The sequence below is a fragment of the Dermochelys coriacea genome, chromosome 14, assembly GCF_009764565.3.
Source record: "Dermochelys coriacea isolate rDerCor1 chromosome 14, rDerCor1.pri.v4, whole genome shotgun sequence".
Classification (NCBI taxonomy): Eukaryota; Metazoa; Chordata; order Testudines; family Dermochelyidae; genus Dermochelys; species Dermochelys coriacea.
The window spans coordinates 38,683,631-38,711,565 of NC_050081.1; the positions used below are offsets into that span (position 1 = coordinate 38,683,631).

At 58.9% G+C, this 27,935-nt stretch overlaps 3 protein-coding genes across 8 annotated transcripts in view; all 3 read left to right on the plus strand.

Moving 5' to 3' along the window:
- LOC119843178 (tyrosine-protein phosphatase non-receptor type substrate 1-like) overlaps window positions 1–8,821 on the plus strand; it is a 59,947-nt gene extending 51,126 nt beyond the window's left edge. The window contains exons 6-9 of one of the 3 annotated variants that reach the window (XM_043497209.1): window positions 4,695–5,042; window positions 5,152–5,271; window positions 5,702–5,739; window positions 8,368–8,821. In XM_043497209.1, the coding sequence (XP_043353144.1) occupies window positions 4,695–5,042; window positions 5,152–5,271; window positions 5,702–5,739; window positions 8,368–8,478 (617 nt within the window). In that variant the 3' untranslated portion in view covers window positions 8,479–8,821. The remainder of the gene's footprint in view (window positions 1–4,694; window positions 5,043–5,151; window positions 5,272–5,701; window positions 5,740–8,367) is intronic. The other 2 variants (XM_043497210.1, XM_043497211.1) reach the window with 2 other exon arrangements.
- A 1,215-nt stretch (window positions 8,822–10,036) lies between these two features.
- On the plus strand, window positions 10,037–17,291 carry NFKBIL1 (NFKB inhibitor like 1). 2 transcript variants are annotated; one of them, XM_038372263.2, is made up of 5 exons: window positions 10,037–10,188; window positions 10,861–11,147; window positions 11,699–11,811; window positions 16,322–16,436; window positions 16,667–17,291. In XM_038372263.2, the coding sequence occupies exons 2-5, from the start codon at window positions 10,871–10,873 to the stop codon at window positions 17,230–17,232; spliced, it is 1,071 nt and encodes a 356-aa protein (XP_038228191.1). In that variant the 5' UTR covers window positions 10,037–10,188; window positions 10,861–10,870; the 3' UTR covers window positions 17,233–17,291. The 2 variants fall into 2 exon arrangements, with proteins under 2 accessions (XP_038228191.1, XP_038228190.1); XM_038372262.2 differs by having other exon boundaries at window positions 10,183–10,315.
- Window positions 17,292–21,517: 4,226 nt separating this feature from the next.
- LOC119842911 (TNF receptor-associated factor 3-like) lies at window positions 21,518–27,334 on the plus strand. Of its 3 annotated transcripts, XM_043497220.1 has the most exons (6): window positions 21,518–22,462; window positions 23,861–23,915; window positions 24,399–24,497; window positions 25,122–25,235; window positions 25,629–25,772; window positions 25,824–27,334. In XM_043497220.1, the coding sequence occupies exons 1-6, from the start codon at window positions 22,130–22,132 to the stop codon at window positions 26,144–26,146; spliced, it is 1,068 nt and encodes a 355-aa protein (XP_043353155.1). In that variant the 5' UTR covers window positions 21,518–22,129; the 3' UTR covers window positions 26,147–27,334. The 3 variants fall into 3 exon arrangements, with proteins under 3 accessions (XP_043353155.1, XP_038227621.1, XP_038227622.1); XM_038371693.2 differs by having other exon boundaries at window positions 22,119–22,462; window positions 25,122–25,313; window positions 25,629–27,334; XM_038371694.2 differs by having other exon boundaries at window positions 22,119–22,462; window positions 25,629–27,334.
- The last annotated feature ends 601 nt before the right edge of the window (window positions 27,335–27,935 follow it).

Consider the following 27,935-nt stretch of genomic DNA (forward strand, 5'->3'; position numbering starts at 1 on the left):
AGGGACTGAAATGCAGCTGTTGACGGGAAAGATTTTACCCACCCGTAGCCACACGTACAATTTGGCAGGGTCGTTTTGGACAGATAATGGTTCCACATTACCCCAAATCCCCATCACAGCTATCCGCAACCTGACAGCTCCTCTGAGTATTGCTAGCCAGTGGTGTGGTATAGCTATTGGCCAACCATTCAAGGTTGTGCCGCTAAGGACAATGTCTGGTTAGAAATGTCTTGTGACAGAGCCGATGAACAAGACGTGGAAAATTGACAGGGCCAGATCACAAACCCAGAGTGGGAATTCACGCCTCTCGGCCCCACAGTCTGAGAGCAGAGCAGGGATTTGTGGCCCAGTGTAGGACGCAGCCCTGGCCAGGGACCTGTTCCTGAGGACCACCACCAAGCCAGGATGCTCCCGGAGATGCGCCAGGGCAGCCAGGTGGGGCATCAGACCAGATGCCCCAGCTCTAAACACCCCAACTGCCCCAGTCTAAGTAAGGGGAATCTTCCTCAGTCATATGCAGTACAGGAGCTAGGAGACACAGATGAATGCGGCTGATTCTAGGGGGCAGTGGGATGCATGAACACATACGCACGCACGCACACACACACACACCAGCCAGTCCCTCACACGGTGAATAGCACATGCTCAAACACACACACACATCTGGCCCTTGTCCCCGGCCTCTAGCTGCAGCCATCTCAAAGGCACTGACCACAAAACTTTCCACCGCCCCTGGGGCTGATGCTTCCGGAGGATGCTGAGGCTGAGCTGAGCTGGCCCCAACGGAGCCGACCAGAAAGCGGGGACCATGGAGCCACAACCAGCCCTGAGCACCGTCCTCTGCACCGTCCTCCTCATCCCCACCTGGGGAGCAGGTACTAATTTAATGTATTCATCCAGCCACCTACCCCGTCCCTAGATCCATCTCTGTCTGTCCTTCTGTCCATCTGCCGCATACCTAGATCCATTTCTGCCTGTCCTTCTTTCCACCTACCCCACCCATAGATTCATCTCTGTCTGTCCACCTTGTAGCCCAGAAGGTTAAGCTGATGGCTTGCTTTATTTTGATCTGCCTTTATTTATTGGTTTACTTTGGTGTATTTGCCTTGTACTTTTGCATTGGATTACTTTATTATGTTTCAGAGTGGTAGCCATGTTAGTCTGTATCAGCAAAAACAATGAGGAGTCGTTGTGGCACTTTAGAGACTAACAAATTTATTTGGGCATAAACTTTCATGGGCTAAAACCTACTTCATCGGATGGATGGAGTGGAAAATACAGTAGGGAGGTATAAATACACAGCATATGGAAAGATGGGAGTTGCCTTACCAAGTGCGGGGGCAGTGCTAACAAGCCAATTCAGTTGGAAGTAGGCAATTCTCAACAGTTGACAAGAAGGAGTGGAAATCACTTTTGTAGGGTGAATAAGGCTAATGTAAACAAGGTGGGCCATTTGAAACAGTGGACAAGAAGGTGTGGGTGTTTTGTTTAGAGACTAACGAATTTATTTGGGCATAAGCTTTCATCACTATAGAAAACTAAATCAATTTGTTAGTCTGTAAGGTGCCACAAGTACTCCTTGTTGTTTTTACAAAAACTAATTTCCACCTGCTAAATACATTTGCATTGGATTATTTTATTATGTTTGGCTGTAATGGGACCTACAGGCCTGTATCCTGTATGTTTAGCTTCAGCAAGTGAGCATCAGTATGGTTAAGTGGGCTCATGACCTTAGGCTCAGATATACGGCCTAACCGATACCCTTTTAGATTTTGGGGAACTAAACATGTTTATCTAAGAAACTCGGGACTTCATGGTGACCACATGGGACACCACAGGAATGTGGAAGTAATGACCAGAAACCAGTTTGGGCAAGAAATAACAGGTTTGAGAATGAGCCAATTGGCATTAGTATGTGTGAATACACCAACCTATAGAATAAGTGGACCCCAATATTATGTGCGTGAGGAAGTTAGATTTGGGCACAGAAGATTGGGGACTAGCATGAATATTCAAGATATTGCAGATGTCCTAGAGGAGGGCAACCCACTGTGTGCAGGCAGCTTCGTCTTCTTCAGCTTTTGAGTTTCTCCACTGTCTGTTGTCAGCTTCGCTCCTCGGCATCTGACCCTTCAGCTCTATTGTTCACCGTCAGTCTCAAGCACCGTCGGACCCATTTGGCAGGCCAGGGATAAGGCTGGCCCGTTGCCTCCTACCACCAGGTGCCCGTGTGAGGATGCTAATCTAGGAAGCTTTGGTAAAGGCTGAGGTGACAGGTACCCCCAGAGCTGTGTTGTTCCCTTGGGGAGCTTTGGTAGCTTTTTCACTTATTTTAATAAGTCTCTAAGGTTGCATTTTCTCCTCAGCCTGCGTGTCCTTGTCATCCACCTCGAAGGTCCTTACAAGATATTGAACTCATGGCATTTAATTCTGGGTGGTCTGATTCTGGGACAAGAACTTCCTCATCTTCTGGTCAGATCAACTGGCAAGTCGACAATAATATACCATCTTCTAAAATCAAGCAACAATCAAACCCGTCCCTAGATCCACCCCGATCAGTCCTTCTGTCTATCTACCCCATTCCTAGATCCATCTCTATCTGTCCATCCATTCATCCTCCACCCCTAGATTCATCTCTATCTGTCCATCCATTCATCCTCCACCCCTAGATTCATCTCTATCTGTCCATCCACCCATTCATCCCTCCCTCTAGATCCTTCTTATTTATCTTTCTATGTACCCATCCACCCCACCCCTAAATTAATATCTGTCCATCCATACCCCATCCCTAGGGCATCTGTATCTAGCTAGCTAGCTATCGTCCAGCCAAGATCTTGTCTATCTATAGATAGAGAGCTAGGGGTGGATAGATAGCTATGGATCTAGGGGTGGAGGACAGGTGCATGTGTGGATGGATAGATTCGGATATGTCATTTCAGATCAACGAGACATATTCTGTTTCCATAAAACTAAAGCATTTCATTTCAATTTTGACTCTTTTTTAATAATATAACACCAAGTAAGTTTGGAAATTGAAAAATCAAACCGTTCCCTTTCAACCCTATCAAAACGCTTTTTCATGCCACCCACCCCGTTGCTAAACAAGTTGTCATAATTTCAATGAAACGGCATTTTCCAAGGGACAAACGTTTCCACCCGCTGTAGATTGGAGCACAATTGTATAAAGTCGAGGCATGTGTTTGTGGTGTACTTAAAACTGTTAAACTGACAAGCTGCCACTTTAATTTGTAAGTGGGTCTCCTGGGCCTGCTTGCAGCCTAGAGGGTCTCCATGTGATCAGAGTCAGTCTGCAGAGACCCAGCCTAAACTAATGTGGGGTGCGTTCCTCTCTGCCTTAGGGAGCAGCCTCTTTTCTCTCTCTCTGGTTTGGGAGTTTTGTGTGTTAGGGTTCTGAATTCTAGGAAATAAAGTAGTGTGACTGGCAATCCTCCTGCAAGAACATAAGAATGGTCAGACTGGTCCATCTAGCCCAGTATCCCATCTCTGACAGTGGCCAATCCCAGATGCGTCAGAGAGATGTTCAGAACAGGGCAATCATCAAGTGATCCATTCCCTGTCGTCCAATCCCTTCTTCTGGCAGTCAGAGATTTAGAGACATCCAGAGCGTGGGGTTGCATCCCTGACTGTCTTGGTCATTGATGGACCTATCCTCCAGGAACTTATCTAATTCCTTTTTGAGCTCAGTTATAGTTTTGGCCTTCACAACATCCCCTGGCAGTGAGTTCCGCAAGTTGACTGTGTGTTGTGTGAAGAAGTACTTCTTTTTGCTTGTTTTAAACCTGCTGCCTGTTAATTTCATCGGGTGACCCCTGGTTCTTGTGTTATGAGAAGTGGTAATTAACACGTCCCTAATCACTTTCTCCGCACCAGTCGTGATTTTATATTTATCATATTGCCCCTTTACTCGTCTCTTTTCAAAACTGAACAGTCCCTGTGTTTTCAATCTCTCCTCGCACAGAAACCGTTCCATCCCCCTCATCATTTTTGTTGCCTTTTTCTGCACCTTTTCCAATTCTAATGTATCTTTTCTTCAGATGAGGTGACCAGAACTGCATGCGCAATTCAAGGTGTGGGCGTGCCCTGGATTTATTTAGTGCCATTATGATATTTTCCATCTTGTTATCTGTTCCTTTCCTAATGGTTCCTACCGTCTTGTTCGCTTTTTTGACTGCTGCTGCTCAGTGAGGGGATGTTTTCAAAGAACTATCCATGATCTCTTTGAGATGCAACAGCTAAATTAGACCCCAACATTTTATATGTGTAGTTGGGATTATGTTTCCCAGTGGGCATGACTTTGCATTTATCACCTTTGAGTTTCATCTGCCATTTCGTCACCCAATCTAGTGAGATCCCCTTGTAATTCCTCGCAGTCTGCTTTGGACTTAGCTGTCCTGAGTGGTTTTACGTCTAACGTGAGCATCTGTGTGAGCATCTCTGTGAGCATCTGCCGTGCACGTAGCAGTGTTGATGTTGGGTCTCTGTTGGGGTGGCAGTGAAAGCCCCGTGCCGTGTGTTATCGAGAGTGTTGTGAGCAATAGCAAGGTGGACAGGAACGCACAATTCTTTCCCCTTAGCTTCTTATCTCCGTGCAGCTAAGGTTTCGGGTGGCTGGGGTGTGTCTTGATACCACTCGTCATCGTTTTCCTTTGCTTCTATAATGTTTATTGCCCTGGATCACGAAGGTCTCACAGTGCTTCAGAGCCCCGCTGTTCTCCAAGCATCCCCTGGCGAGACCGTGAACCTCAGCTGCTCCTTCGAGAACAGACTGGGCAGCATGGCCAAAGCGACGTGGACTAGAGCACCCAGAGTTGAGCTGGATTCTGACCATCCCTTCTATAAGGGGCGGCTCAATGTGTCCCACCTGGGTTTGCTCCAGAAAGGGGAGGCTACACTGATCCTGTCGGAGCTGGAGCAGCGGGACTCTGGTCTCTATTGGTGTCAGATCAGCATCCACCTGGGAGACAGTGGGACAGGAGCAGGCACCGAGCTGCGGGTGATGGGGAGAAACCATAGTGACACAGGTGAGGTGGGGAATGTGGGCACGGGGCCTTCCCTCTCTCCGGCTCCAGGGCAGGGGACTGGCTGGCTCAAGAGGCTGAGAATCCCCTAACGCTCCTCTCCATCGCCCAGGTAAAGAACCTTCCCCCGTACGGTGCTTCGCCCGGGAGCTCCTGTACCAGGTCGCCATCGCCCTGGGTCTCCTTCTCATCATCGGCCTGGTGGCCACCCTCCTCCTGAAGAAATGCCAAGGTACCAAACCAGAGCCTTCCCCCCGCTAACCTCCTGGCCCCTATGGACCAGAGCCTCTCCTAGTGAACACATCCTAGCGGCCGTCTGTCCGCTGGGTCCATGCTGGGCTGTCTGTCAATGTTTCCTCTAATTTTTGAGAGGCCATGTTCGCAAAAAATTTCTTCTGTGCAAATTTTTGTGCTTCTGTGCAAATTTTTGTGTGCGCGGTGTTTTTCTATGTATGCAGGATTTAAGATCTCTGTGCGTGCGCACACGCGCACAACTTAGAGGGAACAGTGCTGTCTGTCCATCTATCCATCTCCCCCCCACACATCCTTCCTTCTCCCTCCTTCTTCCCCAATCCCTAGATCTCTACTACTTCCCTCTTCACCCCAGACTCTCTTTCACACGCCTCTGTTTTAACGTTCCTTTCTTCTCCCTTCTTCCGCAGCAACACCCCCCTCGCAGCCCCGCCAGCGGCAGCCGAAGGTGAGACAATGCAGGCTGGGCCCTGTTCCATACAGTGCTTGAGTCTGGTCTCCAGGTGCCAATAAGGACTGTTACAATACAGTGAGGGGAGAGAGCCCAGGAGTCCTGGCTCCCAACCCCTCCAATCTGGGGTAACACTGTGGGATTTGCTCCCTGGGAGCTGCCTAATTTGGCCAGAATTAAGAGACCAGATCTGGGGTGACGGTGTCCTCACAGTAAGAAAAGGAGTACTTGTGGCACCTTAGAGACTAACAAATTTATTAGAGCATAAGCTTTCATGAGCTACAGCTCACTTCATCGGATGCATTTGGTGGAAAATACAGTGGGGAGATTGATATACACACACAGAGAACATGAAACAATGGGTTTTATCATACACACTGTAAGGAGAGTGATCACTTAAGATAAGCCATCACCAGCAGCGGGGGGGGGGGGGGGGGAGGAAAACCTTTAGCCACCAGGTTAGCCGTGACATTATCGGGGATACTGTTCCTGACGGTTTGTAGCCCATCTTTGTGTGGAATGTTGGTGTAGAGGCTTCTACATCCATAGTGGCCAGGATGGTGTTTTTAGGAAGATCACCAATGGATTGTAGTTTCCTCAGGAAGTCAGTGGTGTCTCGAAGATAGCTGGGAGTGCTGGTAGCGTAGGGCCTGAGGAGGGAGTCTACATAGCCAGACAATCCTGCTGTCAGGGTGCCAATGCCTGAGATGATGGGGCATCCAGGATTTCCAGGTTTATGGATCTTGGGTAGCAGATAGAATACCCCAGGTCGGGGTTGTAGGGGTGTGTCTGTGTGGATTTGTTCTTGTGCTTTTTCAGGGAGTTTCTTGAGCAAATGCTGTAGTTTCTTTTGGTAACTCTCAGTGGGATCAGAGGGTAATGGTTTGTAGAAAGTGGTGTTGGAGAGCTGCCTTGTAGCCTCTTGTTCATACTTCGACCTATTCATGATGACGACAGCACCTCCTTTGTCAGCCTTTTTGAATATGATGTCAGAGTTGTTCATGGCCCCACAGTATGCCAACATTTTTATGGCTGACTTAGAACAACACTTCCTCACCTCTCGTCTCCTAATGCCCCTACTCTACTTGCGCTACATTGACGACATCTTCATCATCTGGACCCATTGAAAAGAAGCCCTTGAGGAATTCCACCATGATTTCAACAATTTCCATCCCACCATCAACCTCAGCCTGGACCAGTCCACACAAGAGATCCACTTCCTGGAAACTACGGTGCTAATAAGCGATGGTCACATAAATACCACCCTATATCGGAAACCTACTGACCGCTATTCCTACCTACATGCCTCTAGCTTTCATCCAGATCATACCACTCGATCCATTGTCTACAGCCAAGCTCTACGATATAACTGCATTTGCTCCAACCCCTCAGACAGAGACAAACACCTACAAGATCTCTATCATGCATTCCTACAACTACAGTACCCACCTGCTGAAGTGAAGAAACAGATTGACAGAGCCAGAAGAGTACCCAGAAGTCACCTACTACAGGACAGGCCCAACAAAGAAAATAACAGAACGCCACTAGCCATCACCTTCAGCCCCCAACTAAAACCTCTCCAACGCATCATCAAGGATCTACAACCCATCCTGAAGGACGACCCATCACTCTCACAGATCTTGGGAGACAGGCCAGTCCTTGCTTACAGACAGCCCCCCAATCTGAAACAAATACTCACCAGCAACCACACACCACACAACAGAACCACTAACCCAGGAACCTATCCTTGCAACAAAGCCCGTTGCCAACTCTGTCCACATATCTATTCAGAGGACACCATCATAGGGCCTAATCACATCAGCCACACTATCAGAGGCTTGTTCACCTGCGCATCTACCAATGTGATATATGCCATCATGTGCCAGTAATGCCCCTCTGCCATGTACATTGGTCAAACTGGACAGTCTCTACGTAAAAGAATAAATGGACGCAAATCAGACGTCAAGAATTATAACATTCAAAAACCAGTTGGAGAACACTTCAATCTCTCTGGTCACTCGATTACAGACCTGAGGGTGGCTATCCTTCAACAAAAAAACTTCAAAAACAGACTCCAGCGAGAGACTGCTGAATTGGAATTAATTTGCAAACTGGATACAATTAATTTAGGCTTGAATAAGACTGGGAATGGATGAGTCATTACACAAAGTAAAACTATTTCCCCATGTTATTTCTCCCCCCACCCCACCCCCCACTGTTCCTCAGATATTCTTGTTAACTGCTGGAAATAGCCTACCTTGCTTGTCAACATGAAAGGTTTTCCTCCTCCCCCCCCCCCCCCCCCCCGCTGCTGGTGATGGCTTATCTTAAGTGATCACTCTCCTTACAGTGTGTATGATAAAACCCATTGTTTCATGTTCTCTGTGTGTGTAGTGAGCTGTAGCTCACGAAAGCTTATGCTCTAATAAATTTGTTAGTCTCTAAGGTGCCACAAGTCCTCCTTTTCTTTTTGCGAATCTCCCCTCTGTATTTTCCACCAAATGCATCCGATGAAGTGAGCTGTAGCTCACGAAAGCTTATGCTCAAATAAATTTGTTAGTCTCTAAGGTGCCACAAGTACTCCTTTTCTTTTTGGTGTCCTCACAGTGTGTCTGTCCAACACAGGGCCATGGCAGCCAGGGGGTCGAGGGGAGCAAGAGCCTGCACTACGCAGAGATTAAAATCCAGACTCCAGGATGCAGGGAACACACCTCCAACCACACCGAGCAGCGCTGAGTCCCTCCACACTTAGCACCACCTGAGTCCATCACACTCAGAGCCACGCTGCCACGAGGGAATTCCCCACAGGGGGAGACCCTCACAGGGATTGAGGGACAGCAGAAGAAAATTATGGGCGTGAAAGTCCCTGTGAACCCCAACAAAACCCAACTAGCCCTCTCTACGGCAGGGCATAATCTACTAGGGCATGGTCTTACCCTCAGGAAATGCCTTCTCCGGGGCCTCCTGAGATATAACTATATCACGTCCCTGTGTGTTATTTCCCTGTCCTCTCTGGAGTGATTGCAACACCTCCCTGTGGAGCGTGACCAGCTGGGGGTAATTAACGCAGCGTCTGGTCCCTCTTCCTAACCGAGCACGAAGAGAAACACTAGCCCAGCTCAGCATCATGTGCACGGTGGAACTGGTCTGACTGACCAACCTGACATCATTTCTTTGTGTGAAAAATTGTCTGTTGTCAGGCTTTGTTGAAAAAATGTTTTTGGGTAAAAACTTTTGCTTTTCTCCCTCACTTCCTTCTTCTCCTCAGTCCCCTTGTCATGGTCCAAAATCCTAAAATTGTTTCTGAAAATTTGGTTTTCAGAAAATCAATATTTTCCTGAAAATTTGATATTTTGTTCTGGAACATCATATCCCCCCGCAATGAAAATGTGTCATTTTATCCCTGAAAATTGAGACACTTCCCTCCCCCCCACAAAAAAAAACCCAATTTTTTTTCCTGAAAATCTTTTCTCCCCTGAACATTGGAATTTTGTTCCCCATGCAAATATTATTTGTTTTAAATCATGAGTGGGGGAAGAAGGGAAAAGAATGAACTGAATAAAAATCACTGGGGAAAATCAACCAGCAATGTAGAGAAGTAATTGAAACACTGGGAGAAATTAGTGTCTGATTTTTCCCTTCTGGGTATTTATCATTTTTGTGGGATTTTTGTCTCTCCGCCACTTTTCTCCCCTCCCACCCCATCACCTCTCCATCGTCCCTGACCTGGGGAAGGGGACTCACTCCCTTTCTCATACCCCTCAATACATCCCGGAACCTTCTAACGCGGCTCCTGTTTCCCACCCGGACCCCATGAAGGAACTATGGGCAAGTCGTTCATTTACGTTAGAAGGGTTGATGCCACTTCCGGTTTGCTTCCGCCCTCACTGAGATCCACTTCCGCTGCCTCCCCCGCCCTTTGGAGCGTTAATCCCAGTTTCACCTGCCCCCCTTTAAATCCTGCTGGACCCACCACCCCGGAAACCCCCCACTAGTGTTTCCCACCCGGACCATCGAGAGCGTTGCACCTAACTGTGAGCAAGTCGTCTATGGCTACAGTCCTGACGCCATATCCGGTCCACTTCCGTCCTGCCTTGGGCCCACTTCCTGTACCGCCGTCCGTCCCCGCCAACCTGCTTTTAACCCCTGCAGAACCCAGACCCAAACACACCCGGAACCTTCCCGTTCGGCCTCCTGTTTCCCATCCGGCCCCTGTAGGGCTTTGCACCAAGACTGTGGGCAAACGCCCGATCGTGGCAGGCGGCGTGACGCCGTTTCCGCTTCCCTTCCGCCCCTCGTTTGCCTCCCTTTCCGGTTTCCCATTCCCCACCCTCCCCCCTTGGTTACCAGGTTAACGACTAATCGATCCATCGATTCCGGGTCTCGCTTACTCCCAAGCGAGTCGGCTCCACAGTGGACGAACCCCCTCCCCCGCCACATTGGGAGGTATGAGGTCACTTCCGTCCTACTTCCGTCCTTGCTCTGCCCCACTTCCGGTCCTGACGTTTTCCCCTTCCTCCTGTGGTGTCGAACTCAACAATCGATTAACGTCCCCCCCAGCCAGCGGCTCCGGGTGGGTGTCGTGGCCCCGGGGGCGGAGAGGGTCTGGGGTGTGAGGACGAGGAGGAGTGCCCGAGGGCTCTGGGGGTTTTCTGGGGGGATCTGGTGGGGCAGGGATGGGCAAGGGGACACGGGGGTCCTCAGAAGGGATTTTGGGGGGCAGGGGGGATCTGGGGGTTGGCAGGGGGTCAGCAAGAGGGGTTGTGTGGTGCAGGGGTGGGCAGGAGAGATGCTGGGTGGTTCTGGGGGCAGGCATGGGGGATAAGGAGGATGTGGGGGTCAGCAGGGGGATTCTGTGGGGCAGGGATGGGCAAGGAGGACATGGGGGTCCTCAGAAGGGATTTTGGGGGTATGAGGGATCTAGGGATTGGCAGGGGGATCTGGGAGCAGGGGGTGGGCAAGGGGGACATGGGTGCTCTATGGGTTGGCAGGGGGTGGGCAGGAAGGAATGGGGGAGTCTTGGGTCAGCAAGGGGGATGTGGGGTGATCAGGGAGACGAGCAGCAACTCCGATACCAGTCAAGGTGTCTCTAACCGCATCTCCCCCTCCAACACACAGGCCCATCCCCATGGCCTCGCGGCACCAGCGCCACCTCTGGCGCTATGTGGAGTCTGGGCGGCACCGCCGGCTGCGCTCACTCCTCACCCGCCACCGGGAGGTGTTGGACCTGGACCAGCCAGGGGGGCACAAGGGCCGTCCCCCCCTGCACTATGCCTGCGCCCACCGAGACCCCATTGCCGCCCAGATCCTCCTCGGCCACGGAGCAAACCCCGCCCTCCAGGACCGGCAAGGAGACACGGCCCTGCACCATGCCGCCCGGCAGGCCACCCGCAAGGGCAAGAACAGTGAGCACCAGCCCTTTAAAACCCAGCCGGGGGGGAAGGGATTTGAACCAAGGCCTCACCTCTGGGCTGCAGTGCTTCGAGGATACCACTGGCGGGGGAGACAATGGGAGCCAGGGATAGAACCCAGGAGTCCTGGCTTCTAGTGCCCCTCCCCCAGTCTAACCACTAGACCTCACTCCCCTCCCAGAGCCAGGAAGAGAACCTAGGAGTCCTGGCTCCCAGCGCCCCCCTGTTCTAACCACTAGACCCCACTCCCCTCCCAGAGCTGGGGAGAGAACCCAGGAGTCTTGGCTCTCAGCCCCCCTGCTCTACTCCACTAGACCCCACTCTTTTTTCAGATGCAACCTGTAGTGCAGGTCTCTGGCCACTAGGGGGTGCCACTGAGTTTCCAACCCTAGGAGAGCGGGAGAGACCTGGACTGGAATGGAAAACCCAGGAACGGGAGTCTGGGGGGGGCGTAGACCACGATGGGGGCTGGGGACCCAGGCATCCAGGATGGCATTTACTCCCTCCAGGGGGTACCATTAACCTCTCCCTTTCTCCCTCCCCAGTGTACAAAGTCCTCTTTGCGAGCCTGCAGATCCACTGCCCTCGGGCCATGGGGATCCGGAACCGGGCCGGGGAGACGCCCAGGGACCTCCTGGGGCCCATGAAGGAGGAGCAGGTACCGACCTGGTCCACAAGGGGGTGCTGTGCTGGAAGGAGCCGGGTTGGGGCTCAGTAGGAGGCTCTTTCCCCTGTCAAGTCAGTGCTGGCCCCAGTGTCCTAGGGCAGTGCTAGGGGTCTGTGTTGCAGGGAGCAGGGCGGGGGGGCTCAGTAGGGGGTTGTTACAAGATTTGTTCATTACTTTGGGGTATGCTCATTTATTAGGGTTATTCTTCGGAGGGGGGAGGTCTGTGCTTCTATCAATGTGTCTACTTGTGTCACTTGGGTTCATACGGAGTTTTACTTCTCCCTGCTGCAAGTTCCCTCCCAATGGAGCTTCCTGCAGGACCAAGGTTCCCCAGGGCTCGGTTCCTCCAGCCCCGGAATCGGACGAACCCACACATATTAACAGAGCGCGTCTGAGAGGACCGGGTTAATCAGCACTCCCCAGCTGACCCCTTCTCTGCTCCTGGCCTCAGCAGGCTGGGTCGAGCCACCCTCATATGCCCCAGGTTCAGCACGTCCCTATCCCCACTTTCACGTTACGCTTGTTCTGGTGGTAACCCACTGGATGAGCAAACCCCACAGGAGTTTTGGGCGCTGCAGGGATCTTTTAGCTTAGGTACAAGAAGCATTGCTGCAGAGCAAATAGGGAAGCCAAAAAACACCCACGAGGGGGGGATAGAGAGAGAGAGAGAAGCAACCAGCTTAACCATGGAAGTGATTTATTGCCAGGTAATAACCATAGAGGAGCCAAACAAACAAAACAGTTATTATATTAAATCTAACTTAAATTTGATTATAAAAGTCAAGTTTAGAAAACTATAACTGATCCCACAAGTCAGGGTCAGAAGGCTATACCTAGAGAGAGAGAGCTGGGTTCTCACCACTCCGTGAAGCTTGAATCTATCGGGGCGGGTGGCGGTGGTAGCTGAGGGTCTGGAGTGCTGGAGTCAGGCAGAGCCCCCAGCATGATCACTCAGGAGAAGATGAAGTCCCAGTGGAACTGATACAGCTTTTGGATCCAGGCATCAGAGAACTTACTTGAGGGTGGGTCAGGGTTTTGGTAGGGAAAGAACCATGGTTCAAGGGAGACAGTAGATTTGTTTATGTGTAAACAAGGGAGGATACCAAAGTTGTTTTGTTCAGGCTAGACCATGGGAGCTGTTCATTCCCGGCTGTGGGCGGTGTTCCTTGGAGGGAACCCACAATGCAATTAGGGAGCTTCACTGTTTTGGATACCAGTAAAGGATTCGTGACTAGAATTGATCTGATAACTACTGAGCTGGGGGTGTGCAGGTGTGAGTTCATTAACGTCTGGAGCAGAGATCCCCCATCATGCAGCGCTTCCCTGCTTTTCTGGTCCAGAGTTCAGTATGGTTCTTTCCTTGGAGTCTCTGTTCTCCAGTCTGTATGCTAATGGGGATGCCTCCCTGTCCCATCTTCGATGCAAATGAGGCCAGGGGAGTTTCCTTAATCCTGTCACCCTTGTCCCAGGGGTTTAGGTGCATCTCCCACAGCTTTTTTGTTGCTTTTTGTAAGTCTTTCTTCTGATCAGCTTTGGTTCAAGCAGAGGCTGGGGCGGGGTCAGACAGGCTGGATACTGCACCCTGGTTCCCCAAGAACACAGAGCTGACAGGAGAGATTAATAAGACTGGAGCTTTTCAGCTTGGAAAAGAGACGATAACGGGGGATATAATAGAGGTCTATAAAATCATGACTGGTGTGGAGAAAGTAGATAAGGAAGTGTTATTGACTCCTTCTCATAACACAAGAACTAGGGGTCACCCAATGAAATTAATAGGCGGCAGGTTTAAAACAAACAAAAGGAAGTATTTCTTCACACAATATATAGTCAACCTGTGGAACTCCTTGCCAGAGGATGTTGTGAAGGTCAAGGCTATAACAGGGTTCAAAAAAGAACTAGATAAATGCTTGGAGGATATGTGCCTCAATGGCTATTAGCCAGAATGGGAAGGGATGGTGTCCCTAGCCTCTGTTTGCCAGAAGTTGGGAATGGGCGACAGGGGATGGATCACTTGATGATTCCCTGTTCTGTTCATTCCCTTTCGGGCACTTGGCGCTGGCCACTGTCAGAGGACAGGGTACTGGACTAGATGGACCTTTGGTCTGACCCAGTATGGCCGTGCTTATGTTCTTTATATTAACAAGGAACGCAAGCCAAAATAGGGAAAGAATAGGTGAAAGGCTATTTAGCTACGGTAGGTGTATTGAAGTCGGCAGGGCTTGCTGAAATTCATCCTCGGGTGCTTAAGGAACTAGCTGATGCCGTCTTAGAACCATAAGAAATTATCTTCACAAATTCCTGGAGGACGGTGGAGGTCCCAGAGGCCCGGATAGGGACAAATGTACCTTTTTTTAAAAAGAGGAACAAAGACAAACCAGAGAATTACTCATCAGTCAGCCTAATTTCAATACTTGGAAATATACCAGAACAGATGTGTCCCAGAGTCCCTGGGCGATGCTCTGGAGCTGCTCCCTACGAAGCCAGTCAGGACTCTGGGGGAGTCTCCTCTCTGGGAGCAGCCTGTCTGCAGGACACACAGCTCCCCCGGCTCCCCCCTTCCTGGGTCTGACCTCGGAGCATCCAGCATCCTCTGCCCCTCCGTGCGCTCCCCACAGCGAGTCCACCCAGGGGGGTCCAGAGGGTCCTGCCCCCCAACTCCGCAGTCAGACGTGACTCTCAGCCAGTCAGTAAAACAGAAGGTTTATTAGACGACAGGAACAGGGTCTAACACAGAGCTTGTAGGTGCAGAGACCAGGACCCCTCAGCTGGGTCCATTTTGAGGCAGACAACCCCGTCTGCACTTCACTCCATGTCCCCAGCCAGCCCCAAACTGAAAACTCTCCCCAGCCCCCTCCCCCCCCCCCGGGCTTTGTCCCTTTCCCGGGCCAGGAGGGCACCTGATTCCTTTGTTCTCCAACCCTTTAGCTCTCACCTTGCGGGGGGAAGGGCCCAGGCCATCAGGTGCCAGGAAACAGGGTGTCGGCCATTCTCTGTGTCCAGACCCCTGCACACACCTGCCCTCTAGGGCTCTGCAGTGATCATATACCCTTATCCCACCCCCTAGATACTTAAGAACTGCCTAGGGGAAACTGAGGCACCCCCACAATATTCAGAGGAAACATTAAGAACAGTCCTGCTTCATCACAAGATGATTAAACAATCAGTTTGTAACTAAGCACCGAGAGGACAATGGGTTCTGAGGAGCAGCCAGCGAGGATTTCTCAAGAACAAACCATGCCCAACCAACCTAATTTCCTTCATTGCTGGTTTGAGGGGAAGCAGGAGATGTGATGCATCTTGCTTTGTGTCCCCTTAGCTGTCGATTCGCGATGCCGTTTACATTGCTTTGCTGGGGAAGAGCCAGGTCTGCTCACACAGCCACTAGCATGTAAAATCACTCCCAGCTGAATACGGAAGTGCTACGCCCTGAGTTACATACAGGGCGACACCTGGATATCCCTCAGCCCCAGCCTTGCTCCCCAGAAATGCGTGTCTTGCACTGGTCAGAACCCTCCTGGACAGGGTAAGCCCGTAATCAGTCCATCATTCCAAAGCTGGGTAATGATTTCGCACCCAGCCTGTGACCCTAAGTAGAGATCCCCCAAAACTGCGATCAAAATCCACACTGGTTTAGAGAAAACAGAAAACAAGTTTATTAGCTGCAGAACCATCGATTTTAAGTGGGTTCAAGAGGAAAGGCATAGACGTCAGAACGGGTTACAAAGGAAATCAAAAGGCTGACATCATTCTGTTTGCCAGAAGCTGGGAATGGGGCCACAGGGGCTGGATCACTTGGTGATTCCCTGTTCTGTGCATTCCCCCTGGGGCACCTGGCACTGGCCCCTGTTGGAAGACAGGACACTGGGCTCGATGGACCATTGGCCTGACCCAGTCTGGCTGTTCTTATTCAGGGGTGCATTAACTGGAGTGTCGGGTGTAATACACAGGAGGTAAATGTCCGGCTCTGCTTGGCACGGGTGAGGCCCCAACTGGGGTCCTGGGTCCAGTTCTGGGGGTCACGCTCTAGGAAAGAGGGGGACAAATTGGCGAGAGGCCAGAGAAGAGCAACAAAAATGAGTGAAGGGTTAGAAGCCCTGACCTAGGGGGAAAGGTTAGAAAACGGGGCACGTTTAGTCTGGAGAAAAGAAGAGTGATAGGGGAACCTGAGAACAGTCTACAAATAGTAAAGGGACCGGGGATCGATTGTTCCCCACGTTCACTGAAGGCCGGACACGACGTAACGGGCTTAATCCGCACCAAAGGCACTTTCGTTTAGATACCAGGAAAATCTTCCTAACTCTAAGGGGAATTGAGCTCTGGAATCGGCGTCCACGGGCGGGTCGCAGGATCCCAGTCCCGGGAGGATCAAGACCAGGTTGGCCAAACCCCTGTCAGGGCTGGTCTAGGTTGGCTGGGCCCTGCCTCAGCACGGGGGCCAGGTGTGACGGCGACGTCCCTTCCAGCCGGCGCTGGTTCTCTGATGCCCGATGACTCTCTGCAGCAGCCCCCGGAGGAATCTGAGGAGAGCGACGGGGAGCGGGACCGGGACTGGGAATGGCGCCAGAAGCTCCTCGGGGAATGCCAAGATGAATACCAGGAGATCTGGCGCTACGAAGGTAGGGACCCTGCATGGCCCCCAAGACGGGACAGGCCCCATTCCCAGCCCCCCTGAGCCAGCCTGTCCCTGCCCTGGGGCCGGGTGGGAGCTGGCGCCCCCTAGAGGGGACAGACCCCGTGCCCCATTCCCTGCCCCCCTGAGCCAGGCAGTGTCAGATCAGCCCTGGTGCCCCGGACAGGGGAAATTCTCACCTAACACCACCCTCCTCGTCTCTCCCCCCGTCCCCAGAGGATTTCTGCACAGCCCACCCGGATCCAGAACCCTACGAGGAGTGGGCAGAGCGCATGGCACGGGAATACAGACGGAAAGACCGCCAGTGGGCGGGGCCTGGCCACCAGAGGGCGGGGCCTGGCCCTCAGGTCCCCTACAATGGAGCCGCGCAGCCCCCCCGCCACACCTCCCAGCGCCCCCTGGAGGAAGAGTCTCGTCTGTACCGGGAACGCGCCCGCACCAAGAAGGAGGAGCTGCGGGAAGCCAAGCGGCAGCGTTACCAGGAGGGTTGTGCCCGCGTCTTCGCCCCCGATGCCACCCGCCCCCTGTGCTACGGGGACATCCCGTGGCCCAGCCCCACGGGCACCGTGGCAGAGATGGCTGCTGTCGCCATGCTAGGCACGGATCCCTCAGACGTGGGCGCCTACCGCCGCCAGCTCCGCCGCCAGCAGGCCCTGTGGCACCCGGATAAATTCGCCCAGCGCTGCGGGGGGCGACTGGCGGAACCGGACCGATGCCGGATCCTGGCCACGGTCACGGCGCTGTCCCAGGAACTCAACAGACTGGCCGAGGTGGCCAAGTAAAAGAAACACGCACGCACGCAATGCAGCCGTGTCAATAAAGCTTCGGTTCTTGTATAGAGTCAGGACTCCTGGGTTCTCTCCCTGGCTCTGGGAGGGGAGTGGGGGCTGGTGATTAGAGCAGGGAGGGCTGGGTGCCAGGACTCCTGGGTTCTCTCCCCGGCTCTGGGAGGGGAGTGGGGGCTGGTGGGTCAGAGAAGGGGGGCTGGGAGCCAGGGCTCCGGAGTTCTCCCCCTGGGTCTGGGAGGGGAGCGGTGCCTAGTGGTTAGAGCAGGGGCGATGCTGGGAGCCAGGACCCCTGGGTTCTCTCCCTGTCTCTCGGAGGGGAATGGGGTCTAGTGAGTCAGAGCACGGGGGCTGGGAGCCAGGACTCCTGGGTTCTTTCCCCGGCTGGGAAAGGGGAGGGGGGGGTTACAGGAGTGGGGGCTGCCTATTCCCCTAACTCCACCCTACCCTGCGCCACAATTCCTTGCCCCAAGCACAGAACGTCCCCTTCCCCTCCCCCCGCAATCTGCCTCCTGCTCCGGAATCGCCTCCCTGTTCCTGTTGCTCAATGTCTTGTTCTCAAAGAGTTTGGTAATTGGGAGCCGCTGGGTCTGCGGCCAGAGCCGGGCCCCAGTTCCCAGGCGGGTGACGAAGGAAGCAGCCCTCAGCAAACCCACAGAGCGGGGGGGGGCCCCGGGCTGGGCTAGCAGGGGCTGCGGGTTGGAAGTGAGGGGCACCGGCAGGGCTGGGGGGGCAGGGGGCTGGGGTCAGGAGTGAGAGGCACCCGCAGAGCTGAGCGGGGGCTGAGCTGGCAGGGGGCTGCGGGTCGGGAGTGAGGGGCACCGGCAGGGCTGCGGGGGGGGGCTGGGCTGGCAGGGGGCTGCGGGTCAGGAGTGTGGGGCACCGGCAGGGCTGGGGGGGGCTGGGCTGGCAGGGGGCTGCGGGTCGGGAGTGAGGGGCACCGGCAAGGCTTTGGGGGGCAGGGGGCTGCGGGTCGGGAGTGTGGGACACCGGCAGGGCTGCGGGGGGGGCTGGGCTGGCAGGGGGCTGCGGGTCGGGAGTGAGGGGCACCGGCAGGGCTGCGGGGGGCAGAGGGCTGCGGGTCGGGAGTGAGGGGCACCGGCAGGGCTGCGGGGGGGGCTGGGCTGGCAGGGGGCTGCGGGTCGGGAGTGAGGGGCACCGGCAGGGCTGCGGGGGGCAGAGGGCTGCGGGTCGGGAGTGAGGGGCACCGGCAGGGCTGCAGGGGGTTGCGGGTCGGGAGTGAGGGGCACCGGCAGGGCTGCGGGGGGGGCTGGGCTGGCAGGGGGCTGCGGGTCGGGAGTGTGGGGCACCGGCAGGGCTGCGGGGGGGGCTGGGCCGGCAGGGGGCTGCGGGTCGGGAGTGAGGGGCACCGGCAGGGCTGGGGGGGCTGGGCTGGGCTGGCAGGGGGCTGTGGGTCGGGAGTGAGGGGCACCGGCAGGGCTTTGGGGGGCAGGGGGCTGCGGGTCGGGAGTGTGGGGCACCGGCTGGGCTGGCAGGGGGCTGCGGGTCGGGAGTGAGGGGCACCAGCAGGGCTGCGGGGGGGACTGGGCTGGCATGGGGCTGCGGGTCGGGAGTGAGGGGCACCAGCAGTGCTTTGGGGGGCAGGGGGCTGCGGGTCGGGAGTGAGGGGCACCGGCAGGGCTTTGGGGGCAGGGGGCTGCGGGTCAGGAGTGTGGGGCACCGGCAGGGCTGCGGGGGGGGGGGCTGGGCTGGCAGGGGGCTGCGGGTCGGGAGTGAGGGGCACCAGCAGTGCTTTGGGGGGCAGGGGGCTGTGGGTCGGGAGTGAGGGGCACCGGCAGGGCTTTGGGGGGCAGGGGGCTGCGGGTCGGGAGTGAGGGGCACCGGCAGGGCTTTGGGGGGCAGGGGGCTGCGGGTCGGGAGTGAGGGGCACCGGCAGGGCTGCGGGCGGGGCTGGGCTGGCAGGGGGCTGCAGGTCGGGAGTGAGGGGCACCGGCAGGGCTTTGGGGGGCAGGGGGCTGCGGGTCGGGAGTGAGGGGCACCGGCAGGGCTTTGGGGGGCAGGGGGCTGCGGGTCGGGAGTGAGGGGCACCGGCAGGGCTTTGGGGGGCAGGGGGCTGCGGGTCGGGAGTGTGGGGCACCAGCAGGGCTTTGGGGGGCAGGGGGCTGCGGGTCGGGAGTGAGGGGCACCGGCAGGGCTGCGGGGGGGGCTGGGCTGGCACGGGGCTGCGGGTCGGGAGTGAGGGGCACCGGCAGGGCTGCGGGGGGCAGAGGGCTGCGGGTCGGGAGTGAGGGGCACCGGCAGGGCTGCGGGGGGGGCTGGGCTGGCAGGGGGCTGCGGGTCGGGAGTGAGGGGCACCGGCAGGGCTGCGGGGGGCAGAGGGCTGCGGGTCGGGAGTGAGGGGCACCGGCAGGGCTGCGGGGGGCAGGGGGTTGCGGGTCGGGAGTGAGGGGCACCGGCAGGGCTGCGGGGGGGGCTGGGCTGGCAGGGGGCTGCGGGTCGGGAGTGTGGGGCACCGGCAGGGCTGCGGGGGGGCTGGGCCGGCAGGGGGCTGCGGGTCGGGAGTGAGGGGCACCAGCAGGGCTGCGGGGGGGACTGGGCTGGCAGGGGGCTGCGGGTCGGGAGTGAGGGGCACCAGCAGTGCTTTGGGGGGCAGGGGGCTGCGGGTCGGGAGTGAGGGGCACCGGCAGGGCTTTGGGGGCAGGGGGCTGCGGGTCAGGAGTGTGGGGCACCGGCAGGGCTGCGGGGGGGGGCTGGGCTGGCAGGGGGCTGCGGGTCGGGAGTGAGGGGCACCAGCAGTGCTTTGGGGGGCAGGGGGCTGTGGGTCGGGAGTGAGGGGCACCGGCAGGGCTTTGGGGGGCAGGGGGCTGCGGGTCGGGAGTGAGGGGCACCGGCAGGGCTTTGGGGGGCAGGGGGCTGCGGGTCGGGAGTGAGGGGCACCGGCAGGGCTTTGGGGGGCAGGGGGCTGCGGGTCGGGAGTGAGGGGCACCGGCAGGGCTGCGGGCGGGGCTGGGCTGGCAGGGGCTGCAGGTCGGGAGTGAGGGGCACTGGCAGAGCTGTGGGGGACAGGGCTGGAGGGGCAGGGGGCTGTGGGCCGGGAGTGAGGGGCACTGGCAGGGCTGGGGGGGGCAGGGGGCTGCGGGTCGGGAGTGTGGGGCACCAGCAGGGCTTTGGGGGGCAGGGGGCTGCGGGTCGGGAGTGAGGGGCACCGGCAGGGCTTTGGGGGGCAGGGGGCTGCGGGTCGGGAGTGAGGGGCACCGGCAGGGCTGCGGGGGGGGCTGGGCTGGCAGGGGGCTGCGGGTCGGGAGTGAGGGGCACCGGCAGGGCTGCGGGGGGGGCTGGGCTGGCAGGGGGCTGCGGGTCGGGAGTGAGGGGCACCGGCAGGGCTGCGGGGGGGGCTGGGCTGGCAGGGGGCTGTGGGTCGGGAGTGAGGGGCACCAGCAGTGCTTTGGGGGGCAGGGGGCTGTGGGTCGGGAGTGAGGGGCACCGGCAGGGCTTTGGGGGGCAGGGGGCTGCGGGTCGGGAGTGAGGGGCACCGGCAGGGCTGGGGTCAGTGTCTCTCCCAGGCCCCTGGCTCCGGGCCCTGCGGGTCGTCTCCCTCGGGTGACCTCGGAAGCCGGGGAGGGGAAGTGAATGTCCCCGAGTCGCCATCTGGCCGGGGATGATGCAGGAGCCCTGGGCATTGACGCAGGCTCCCCACGTCCCGTAACGGGCACAGAGTGGCCTGAGACCAGGGGGAGGGGAGGCCATGAGCTTCTCGGGGGTCAATCTCCCCCAGTGCCCCCCCACAACCCCCCACCCGGTCCTCCATGCCCATCTGGTTCCATCCTTCCCACCACCTCAAACCCCTCCGGAGGGAGTGAGGGACACCAGCAGAACTGGGGGGGGGGCCCTGGGCTGGCAGGGGGCTGCGGGTCGGGAGTGAGGGGCACCAGCAGAGCTGGGGGGCCCAGGGCTGGGCTGTCAGGGGGCTGCGGGTCGGGAGTGAGGGGCACCGAGCCCCCATCCACTCAGAACCCCACACTGACACTGTCCCTGTGCAAGTGTCTCTGGGGAGCGGCCCGATGTGGACGGTTGCTCCCGGGCTCAACCCCGGCTCCTCGCCCTGCCCGGCTGGCACCAGACGACCCTGCCCGTCCCTCCTCCCGTCGGTCTGCGGTTCTCTCTTCCCACCACCCTTCCTCGGTCGTCCGTCCCTGTGCCGTCTGGCGTTCAGGGTCCCTTCGGTCCCTCCTCCTTTGCCTCGTTCTGTCTCTCCTTCCCTCGTCTCTTCGTTCTCCTTGGTTCCTTGGGTTTTCCCTCACTCCCTCCTTCAGTTTTCTTCATCTGATTTCTTTCCTTCCTGCATTCGCTCGTTCTTTTCTTTTTTCACTGACTCTTTCCTTCCTTCTTTCCTTTCCTTTCCTTCTTTCCCCCCTTTATCCTCTGGTTTCTTTTTTCTTTCCCACCTTTTCCCCTCCCTCTTTATTTTTTCACTCAGCCCTTCGTTCCCTCATGTGTGCCCCGCTCGTTCATTTATTCCTTCATTCACTCTTTGTCCCTTTCTTCTCTCATCCTTTCATTCCCTCGTTCCGACGTTTGTTCTTTCCTCCCCTTGTTCCTTAACTCATGGTTTTCCTTCTCTCAGTTTTTCTTTCTGTCCTTTTTTTCCATCCCTTTTTATTTGCACCCATTTTATTTCTATTTCTATCCATTTTTTCTTTCTCTCTCTATCCATTTGTCTTTGGTTTTTTTCTTTCTTTCCTCCATTTTTGTCAGTTTTCTCTTCCTATCCTTTAATTTCCCTCTTGCTTGCTTGCTTCTATCCATTTTCTTTCCTTTTCCCTTTTCTTTTATTCATTCTTTCTTCTTCTCTCTTTGTTTGTTTTCTTTCTCCCTTTGCCCCACCCCGTCTCTCCTCCACACACCCCCATCACACCCCTCGCTACCCGTCAGGATGACCCAAGAGGAAGGCTTTGGCGTCGTTCTGCTCACATCACAGCTGGCTTGGGACAGGGTGACTCACGGGCAGGAATTCCCGCCCCGGCCCCGAGGCCGGTGCCATATAAACCCCGAACCCGTCCCGCCCCGAGCAGATGTCTCCCATCGCCAGCGCCCAGCCGCCCATCCCAGGGGGGACCATGGTGAAGTTCGGGGCAGGCCTCAGGCCTGTGGATCCTGCCCGGGGCTCCGGCTTGCTCTGCTCGGCTTGTGGCTTCCTGCTCATCCGGCCCCAGCAGACAGAGTGCGGCCATCGGTACTGCACAGCCTGCGTCCAGCGCCTGCTGGGGTGAGTGCCAGGGCTGCGGGTCCGGAGGGAGGGGCACCGGCAGAGCGGGGGGATCCAGGGGGCTGCGGGTCCGGAGGGAGGGGCACCGGCAGAGCGGGGGGATCCAGGGGGCTGCGGGTCCGGAGGGAGGGGCACCGGCAGAGCGGGGGGATCCAGGGGGCTGCGGCTCCGGAGGGAGGGGCACCGGCAGAGCGGGGGGATCCAGGGGGCTGCGGGTCCGGAGGGAGGGGCACCGGCAGAGCGGGGGGATCCAGGGGGCTGCGGCTCCGGAGGGAGGGGCACCGGCAGAGCGGGGGGATCCAGGGGGCTGCGGCTCCGGAGGGAGGGGGCACCGGCAGAGCGGGGGATCCAGGGGGCTGCGGGTCCGGAGGGAGGGGCACCGGCAGAGCGGGGGGATCCAGGGGGCTGCGGCTCCGGAGGGCGGGGCACCGGCAGAGCGGGGGGATCCAGGGGGCTGCGGCTCCGGAGGGAGGGGCACCGGCAGAGCGGGGGGATCCAGGGGGCTGCGGCTCCGGAGGGAGGGGCACCGGCAGAGCTGGGGGGGATCCAGGGGGCTGCGGCTCCGGAGGGAGGGGCACCGGCAGAGCGGGGGGATCCAGGGGGCTGCGGGTCCGGAGGGAGGGGCACCGGCAGAGCGGGGGGATCCAGGGGGCTGCGGGTCCGGAGGGAGGGGCACCGGCAGAGCGGGGGGATCCAGGGGGCTGCGGGTCCGGAGGGAGGGGCACCGGCAGAGCGGGGGGATCCAGGGGCTGCGGGTCCGGAGGGAGGGGCACCGGCAGAGCGGGGGGATCCAGGGGGCTGCGGCTCCGGAGGGAGGGGCACCGGCAGAGCGGGGGGATCCAGGGGGCTGCGGCTCCGGAGGGAGGGGCACCGGCAGAGCGGGGGGATCCAGGGGGCTGCGGGTCCGGAGGGAGGGGCACCGGCAGAGCGGGGGGATCCAGGGGGCTGCGGGTCCGGAGGGAGGGGCACCGGCAGAGCGGGGGGATCCAGGGGGCTGCGGGTCCGGAGGGAGGGGCACCGGCAGAGCGGGGGGATCCAGGGGGCTGCGGGTCCGGAGGGAGGGGCACCGGCAGAGCTGGGGGGGATCCAGGGGGCTGCGGGTCGGGAGGGAGGGGCACCGGCGGGGGGGCAGGGCTGGGCTGCCAGGGCTGCGGGTCGGGAGGGAGGGGCACCGGCAGAGCGGGGGGATCCAGGGGGCTGCGGGTCGGGAGGGAGGGGCACCAGGGGAGGCAGGCTGGGCTGACGGGGGGCTATGGGTCGGGAGGGAGGGCCATGGGGAGAGGGTCTGTCTCTGACACGTTTGTAAACAGCTGGGCCCCGTCTAACGCGTGTCCCAGGCGTGGGGGGGAGGCCGGGGGGCTGCGCTGAACTCTGATGACGGGATTTGTCTCTTCACAGGGACACAGACAAGGTGACCTGCTGCGTTTGCAGCAAGAGACTGAGCCCCGACCAGGTGAGTGTCACCAGGAAAACACTGGGGGCTGCGGGTCGCGAGTGAGGGGCACCGCAGGGTGGGGGGGCAGGGCTGGGCTGGCAGGGGCTGTGGGTCGGGAGTGAGGGGCACCGTGGGGGGGTAGGGGCTGTGGGTCGGGGGTGGGGGCAGGGGCTGTGGGGTCGGGAGGGAGGGGCACCGGCAGCGCGGGGGGCAAGGGCTGCGGGTCGGGAGGGAGGGGCACCGGCAGCGCGGGGGGCAGGGGCTGTGGGTCGGGAGGGGGGGCACCGGCAGCGCGGGGGGCAGGGGCTGCGGGTCGGGAGGGAGGGGCACCGGCAGCGCGGGGGGCAGGGGCTGTGGGTCGGGAGGGGGGGCACCGGCAGCGCGGGGGGCTGTGGGTCGGGAGGGGGGGCACCGGCAGCGCGGGGGGCTGTGGGTCGGGAGGGGGGGCACCGGCAGCGCGGAGGACTCACTCATTCTTTTCTCCTTTCGCTCCATCCTCAGTTTCACAAGGACCGAGCGGCCGAGAAAGACGCTCTCGGCACGGCCGTGACCTGCCCCAGAGCCAGCTGCAGCTGGACGGGGACCCTGGCGTCCTACCTGGTAAGAACCCGGGACACAGACGCGCCCCAGCCCCACATCAGGGCCCGCACCCCCTAGAGGGGACAGGCCCCTGCCCCATTCCCCCCCCCCCCGAGCCAGCCGGTCCCCGCCCTGGGGCCAGGTGGGAGCCGGCGCCCCCTAGAGGGTTCAGGCCCCTGCCCCCATTCCCCCCCCCGCCCCCGCCCCCGCCCCCGCCCCCGCCAGACCCACCTCTGCTCTGGGGCTGTATTGATGGTGCAGTTGTGCCCCCTGGTGGCCGTCCCTGGGAATGGCAGGCTGGAGCCCTCTAAGGGCCAGTTCCCCTTTTTAACCTCACTGCTTGTCTCTCTCCGCGGGGCGCCCATCGATGTGGCCGGACCCCGTCTCCCATCACTAACCCCTAGACTCTCCCTCTTCCCATGGCAACCCCCACTGCTGCCCCCTCCAGACTCCAGACTCCCCCTCTGACCCCCGGGCCCCACCCCCACAGCCCTCGCTGCCATCCCCTTCACCCCCCCACTTTTCCCTCTACCCCCCTGATCCCCTGCCTCTCCCCTCCCCCAGGCCGGCCTCGTCCTGCTACGCTGCCCCCTCCCCTCATCCCTCATCCCCCATCCTCTAACCCTCTCCTCTCTCCCGCTGCAGGAGCACCTCTGCCCCCCAGCGACGAGTCCTGGCCCAGAGGAGAAATCAGCTCCGAAGGACCTGGAGGTCCACATGATGACAGGTGTCCCCCGGGGGGGCAGGTACTCCCAGATGGTGAGTCACAAGGCAGCCACCAGATGTGCAGGGGAAAGAAGAAGTCCTGGTAGCCAGATGTGGAGAGGCGAAGATCATGTAGGCTGATATTTGGGGGGGTGGCAGCCAGATGTGCAAGGGGAAAGGGGAGATGTAAGCTTCTGGCCAGATGTTTGGGGAGCCAGCCAGATGGGCAGCCTGGGGGGGCTGAGGGGAAGTAGTTTGCAGCCAGATGTGCCGGGGGTGGGGAGCCCATCCAGATGTGCAAGGGGAGGGGGGAGCTTGTGGCCAGATGTGCCGCCTGGGGGGGAGGGGAAGCAGTTTCCAGCCAGATGTGCAGGGGGGCAGGGGAGCCCAGCCAGATGGACAGGGCAGTAACCAGATGGGAGCTGACCCCTCTCCCATCCTCCCCAGGATGCCCCGTCCCTGGATCTCCAGCGGAGGATAGAGCAGCTGGAGGTTATGGTGACCTCCCTGCGCCGGGAGCTCCGGAGCCAGGCCAGTGCCATGCAAGCTGGCCAGCGCCGGTGCCTCCAGGACCAGCCGACCCCGGGGATCTCTGCGGAGCCGACTGGCTGCTCCCACGGGGCTCGGGGAGCTGCAGCTACGTCCTCGGAGCTGGCCAGCGCCGACGGGACCCTGGTGTGGAAGCTCCAGGGGTTCTCCAGGCTGCTGGGGGACGCCAAGGCCGGGAGGAGAACGTCCATCTATTCCTCGGTCTTCGCCACCCACCCCTTCGGCTACCGGCTCTGCCTCCGGCTCTACCCGGACGGGGATGGGGCCGGCCAGGGGACTCACCTGTCACTGTTCATGGCCTTGGCCAAGGGGCCCTACGACGATCTCCTGCCTTGGCCTTTCCTCCGCAAGGTCACCTTCTACCTCCTGGATCCCTGGCGGAAGAGGCCAGCCCTGAGGGAGGCTTTCGCCCCTGACCCCCTCAGCACGTCCTTCCAGCAGCCCCAGGGCCAGCTCAATGTGGCTAGCGGGAGCCCCCTCTTTGCCCCCCACGGACAACTCCAAAACTACCTCAAAGACGACACCCTCTACATCAAGGTGGTGGTGGACACGTCCGGGATGGGGGTGTGAGCTTGTGGGGCGAGGGGTTCCTCTGCCTCCATACCCCCCGACTCTCCTATTCCTCCCTCAGCTCCCCCAAAGCTCTGACCCCCTGGGCTGCCCCCTACCACCCTCCAGCTCTCCCGCCGAAGCCTTAGAAACAGCCTGCCTTGCGCGTTAGCGGCTTGGAAACCTTCCAGCTTCCCAAGGTTACTGCGGCAGGGCTGGGCCTGTTCTGATCCCAGCTGGGAGACCTCACGCCCGAGACCCCAGTGCTCAGCGGGGACTGGGCCGTGTGGGGCCTTGCAGGGGAGACGTGGGTGTTACGCAGGCTCTGGGCTGTTGGAGTCATTGGAGGGGAGACCCTCAGTGCTAAGCAGGGCCTGTCTCTGTGCCGTGGCCGGGAGACTGGAGGGGAGGATAATCCGCTCGGTTATTGTGCTTCTCCGATAATTGATTACCGTTACTAACGATCCGTGCTGCGGGAAGGCGGCGTTTGCCGGTTTATCGAAGCACTGAATGGCCTATTTATCTATTTATGTATTTATTGGCCGGCTGCTGGTGCCCCTGGGCAGAGCCGTTCCCGCGGGAAGGGGGAATCCGGGGCGGGGACGCTCCACGGGGGGCAGCTCCGCTGCTCTGTGGTGAGACCCCCGCACCCCGTTCCTGGAGCCGAGACAGGGGCTCGGGGCGCGCGGCCGTTGTGGGGCTCAGTGCAAGATGGGCTGTAATGCGCACATATTGTGTGTGCATGTGTGTGTGTTTGAATGCGCATCTGTGTGTGAGCGTGTGTGTCTGTGTGTGTCGGTTGTGTGTGTGTGTCGGTGTGGGGGGGGTGTCGGTGTGACTGTGTCTCTGTGTGACTGTGTCTGTCTCTGTGTGTGTGTGTGTGTGTGTGTGTGTCTGTGTCTGTGTCTGCGCACGTGCTTGTGAAGCACAATTACTACGGCCCCAGCGCAGCCGCTGGCCCAGGATCTGTCCTGCTACCTCACCCCGTGTTGATCCCCAGCGTCTGGTTTATTTATTGTGCGATATTGTAATAAAAATCTCTGTGCATCACTCGTGCTACTGCCCTCGTCACAGTGCCTGGCTCAGCACCCGGCCGGCCCGGACTGCCCAGGCCCAGCGCCCCCTGCTGGGCTCCCCTGCCGCCCCTGCCCTGCCCCCCACAGCCCAGCGCCCCCTGCCGCCCTGCCCTGCCCCCCCACAGCCCAGCGCCCCCTGCTGGGCTCCCCTGCCGCCCCTGCCCTGCCCCCCACAGCCCAGCGCCCCCTGCTGGGCTCCCCCTGCCGCCCTGCCCTGCCCCCCACAGCCCAGCGCCCCCTGCCGCCCTGCCCTGCCCCCCACAGCCCAGCGCCCCCTGCTGGGCTCCCCCTGCCGCCCTGCCCTGCCCCCCACAGCCCAGCGCCCCCTGCCGCCCTGCCCTGCCCCCCACAGCCCAGCGCCCCCTGCTGGGCTGCCCCTGCCCTGCCCCCCACAGCCCAGCGCCCCCTGCTGGGCTCCCCTGCCGCCCCTGCCCTGCCCCCCACAGCCCAGCGCCCCCTGATGGGCTCCCCCTGCCGCCCCTGCCCTGCCCCCCACAGCTCAGCGCCCCCTGATGGGCTCCCCCTGCCGTCCCCTGCCCCCCACAGCCTAGCTCCCCCTGCTGGGCTCCCCCTGCCACCC